The following is a 4,774-nucleotide window of genomic DNA, read 5'->3' on the forward strand; positions in this document are numbered from 1 at the left end:
TTTAAGAGAATGATGAAGTGAGCTATGTCTCAAGCGAACATAGCGTCACAAATAATTTCGTTGTTCAATAGTTCCTCCTTGCTTGCAGATGTAGCAATTCACTGATCATGGGACATACGTCCGCTTGGCTCGATGGCATGTCCTAACACGTAAGGTCGACTTTTGAAGTCTAAGAAAGGTTTTTGGGGCCTATTGAATGTACATCCTCTGAACTCGCCTTAATATAAGGCCGTCAAGAAAGGCTAGGTAAGGCTGCACGTAGAGGAAGTAATGACCGATCAGAACCTTTGTCAGCTGCCTTCTGGAGAAGCCGTACAGGTATTCTCAGGAAAAGCGAATACTTAGGAAATCAAGTGTATCAGCATAAAATTCCCTCAAGGCTATGTACATAAAAGACAGATAGCATTTAGTCACCTAATAAGCACAGCTGCCAGGAAACGGTGGTTTTCGGTTTCGAAAAATAAAAATCGTGAAACAGGTTACTGGAGAAAAACTGCACGAAAGACTCACCATACTTTATCAAGGTAGCATTAAATTCTGTCCACGCATGGGCTCCCTTTGAAAGCGACCCAGAAAAGTAAGAAAGATTATATTTAACTAATTTACGATCGTCCTCTTGCAATGCACCAATTGCAACATATTCACAGCGTAACGTCGCATCGAAGACGTCGCAAGTTTGTGTCGGTACAGACACGAAGAGCCCCCAACCAATGCAAGCCTGCTTTTTTATCGTATTCTTTTCATCAGAGCAAGAGACGGAGACGACATCAGCATAGGACAAAATCTTAATTTTACACTGTACTAGCGACAAGCCACGATTAGCTGTGTTTTTCAAGAAACTTAGCTATAGGTGGTCGAGACATATAATGCGAGTTACAAAGGCGATGTAGAGCAGGAGATGAAAATAAAATATTTTTGGTAAACTCTCTAGATGTATGCTGCAGGTGTGCCAAAGTGGGGGGGGGGGGGGGGGGGGGGGGGTGACTGGCAAGCCGCTTTTGGGGTGACAGAAAGCTGTCTTGGCTGTATATACCTGCAAATACAAGACAACTTCCGCTCATAGTGGGCGCATGCAGCGGTCCTGATAGCGCCCGCTTAAGCATTTTTCGCCGGAGAAATTCCCGATTGACACAGCCTTCAAGAGAGACCTGTTATTCGCCTGAAGGGGCCTCCGAAACATCTGAAGCTGAGAGGTTTTGTAGATGAAAAATCCATCAGCTTTTCTTTTTATGTATCTCATCAGATAGAGTCTAGTATATATGCACAGCCGGTGTACACTAATTCTGAATTCATTTGAGTTCGCGGCTCTTGCGTAAATTTAAATCTTTTTGCAGCGGACAGTAAAACATCTCGCATTGAGCAATTTTTCAGTGCTGTTTTAGAAAAGTAAACAGCAAAACAAGGTTGAATAAAAACCTACGTTTATAATTTTTTTATGGTCTGAACCCGTTTGAACCCGTTTGAACAGGTTCGACGCTATCCGGAGCGGTTCGAACCGGAACGGAATGTCGCTCCGGAGCCGAACCCGGAACTGAACACGAAAGGCGTGAACCCGAACCTGAACCGAACCCGAAAAAATTCCGGTTCGACACCCTGGGTAAAACACAGAGTTGTTGTAGGGCGTGCAACCCCACACGTCAATCCGTTTACCAATGGAACGGGGCGAGCTTAAATGCGGGCATATTGGAGCATTTCCAGCTGTTTGATCTCGATACCACTTGTAGGTGTAAGGGTCAACGAAGTAGATATGCTGCACAGAACGCAGCGGTTGGCTACTAATGATGAACATACGGTGCCCCGCCCAAATGCAGAACGACAGAGAATCCTCGGCTAATCACCACCCACCTCAGGACAGCTCTATATCTTTGTGTTGGTATCGAAGCGGTAAGGGCTGCAGTCCGAGTCAGGTTTCCGGGCTCCCAAGCCACCGCATACGTACGCACAGTCGCCGTAGGGTACTACGTTCAAGTCTAAAAACAACACTGGTCTACCGCCGGGTAGCGGCTTCGTCCTCACAATGTCCCGACGGTAGTATGCAGGGTAGAAAATGTGCTCGTCGATGAAATCCCTTTCTACGTAGATGAGGTCCAAGGAGTAGATGTTGCCCTTAATAGCGACAGCATGGCTATTGACAGTTCGTGGAGCATCTTTTAGCTTTAATGTCCACATTTCAGACAAACAAATATTAAGTCTAAGACAGGATCTTGGCCCTTGTTTTATGGCTGAAAGCAGGAGCGTACACATTATAATTCTGAGGTAAGTTTGACTTTCCAAGAAACTGCCAGACGTGACAAACAAAGTAAAAACTGGTATTCTTATTACAAAGCATCGCACTTAAATACTAGCCCGCCGCAAACATGCGCCTTGCGCCATAAGAATGCGCCATAACCTTGAAAACAAACATCATATCAAAGCACATCGAAAGAAGCAGGCCCATTTTGCTAAAGGCTTCACATTAATAAAAAAGCCTAATCTCGAACGCAGTCAGCGCTACAGAATCGCGGCCTATAGTTATGTCTGCTAAAGTTGTGGTTTCCCCTTGCTGGTCTTGTTGCACGGCTAAAGAAAGCAGCGCGAAAAGAGGAAGGCGAACACTAAAGCTAACAGGATAGGTGCCGAACTAGCAACAATTTATTGAGAGGAACGAGCAGCTTTTTAAACATCAGCAAGGACTCGTGACACCAGAAAACATGAACAGCGCACGAAGCAAACAAATCTTCACATCAAAACACCGTCCATCAATAGCCTTATCAAACCTTTGGCGGTGTACGTCAGGAATTGAACACGCAGCAGGCCGAGTGAGCCCAAACTAAGACCAGTTTAAAACAAGGAAACAGTGACAATAGGAAAAAAATGAAAGCCGCTATCCAGAGCAGTTATAAAGAAAACGTGAAGTCAAAAGTAAACGTTAACAGGAACGAAAACGTGTCATAAACTCAAACGAAAAAGATAACTAAACGAAAACATTCCTAAGAAGAATAACGAAACGAAGCGAAAGCCGAGACATAACTACGCAATCATAACAACGCCCACGGGGCAGCTTGAGCCAAAACGAGCAAGGAAAGCAATAACGGAAAGGCAAAGTGAATACATGAACGCAAACTTGTGAAAAAAATAAACTTTCGAGGAAACCCTTATCCTTGTCTGTCAGTAAAATATACGGTGTGTTGGCACACTGGTCCCGAGATTTTATCCCACACTATTTGTCACAATCACACATTTATCTTAAAAGGATGACGTAAACGCGCGGGTGAAATTGCGGACACATTTTACTGACGCAACACAGCCATATAATGCTCTCGGATTAATAATATCAGCCAAGCACAAAAAAGCAACTAGCTTGCTCAGTAATGAATTAAAATAGGCCATTTCGTGGCTAGACAGGTGAACAGAAGTTGTATTCACACATGATATGCATCTTGCAGAGGCACCGTCTAAATGGTTTTGTCACACACAGTTGCAATGTCTTCACGTAGACAAACACAGGGCTTATCTGTTGTCTTCACCTGTCATGGCATTATACGTCTCCATTACGGTCGGCGCCGCGTCGCCGATCTCCAAACGGGCATCTATGACCGCCGCAAGGCACAACGTCTCCAATGTGGGTGCAAAGTCTAGCGCGTGCAGATCAGTCAATGCCACTTGGGCGAACAGGTGGGGCGCGACGAGCTGCCGATCTCGTGGAGGCGACTGTCCTTCTCTGATGCGCGTCGATGTGCGGCCGCGAAACAGAAACGCCCGGTCCCCAATCACACAGCAGGCCTGGAGCAATCTGGCACAAGGGCCCGACCGCCTTGGCCTCACTTGCGTCCAGCGAGACCTCCCTGGGTCGTACTTGTGCAGGTCTGCAAAGAGTGCGTGCTGCTGCAGGTTGTAACCTCCAAAGACGTACATCTCTCCGTTGCACGCGAAGACGCTATGACTGATGCGCCGCGCTGGGGCTACGCCTTCTATGTGCGGGCGCACCCAAGTCAAGTTCACAGTGTCCAGGTAATACACAGAGTTGCTGCCAGGCGCGCTTCCAAAAACATAAATCCGGCTACCAATGGCACAGCCCGAATTAAAAGGCGGGCACGCTGGAACGTCTCCAGTTGTGTGAACTCGATGCCACTTGTAGGTATCCAGGTCAAGGAAGTGCAACGTATTACCTACCTGCACGCTGCCGATGATGTACATGCGGTTCCGCATCATGCACGCAACGTGGCACATATACCTCGGCTCATCACCGCACACCTCAGGACGGCTCCACGTCATTGTGCTGGTATCGAAGCGGTAAAGGTTGCCATGCGAGGCCAGTCGTTGGACCAGTCCCCCAAAACCGTACACGTACGCACAGTCGCCGTAGGCTACAACGTTAAAGTCTAAAAACTGAACCGGCCTTTCGCGGGGTGGCGGCTGCGTCCTCTCAAGGCGCCAGCGGTAGCGCGCAGGGCAGAAAATGTGCACGGCGACGAAGTTCTTTTCAGAGCTGGTGATGTCGAAGGAGTAGATCTTGCCATTAATAGCGACAGCGTGGCTGTTGACAGCACTCGGAACACCTTGCAGTTTCAACGTCCACATTTAGGAGAAACAAACATTCACTCTGAAGCGAGATCCAGCTATTTTTTTTTTTTTGCTTAAAGCAGGTGACTACTAAGCGTAATTCTGAAGTGGGTCTTAGTCTGAAAGTACCTGATATACTTGCGCTCAACGGAGAACTGGCTTCCTTAATAGAAAACTTCGCAGTAAAATACTAATCCACGGGAGTGCACGCATGCGTCTTGAGTAACTAGAA

At 47.0% G+C, this 4,774-nt stretch overlaps 1 protein-coding gene across 1 annotated transcript; it reads right to left on the reverse strand.

Moving 5' to 3' along the window:
- Positions 1 to 3,489: 3,489 nt before the first annotated feature.
- Positions 3,490 to 4,560, reverse strand: LOC149339036 (kelch domain-containing protein 3-like). The gene has a single exon (XM_089550866.1). It carries the CDS (start codon positions 4,558 to 4,560, stop codon positions 3,490 to 3,492), a length of 1,071 nt encoding a protein of 356 aa, XP_089406992.1.
- Positions 4,561 to 4,774: the final 214 nt, after the last annotated feature.

Source organism: Amblyomma mixtum, chromosome 6 (genome assembly GCF_055824585.1).
Source record: "Amblyomma mixtum isolate Tamu chromosome 6, ASM5582458v1, whole genome shotgun sequence".
Lineage (NCBI taxonomy): Eukaryota > Metazoa > Arthropoda > Arachnida > Ixodida > Ixodidae > Amblyomma > Amblyomma mixtum.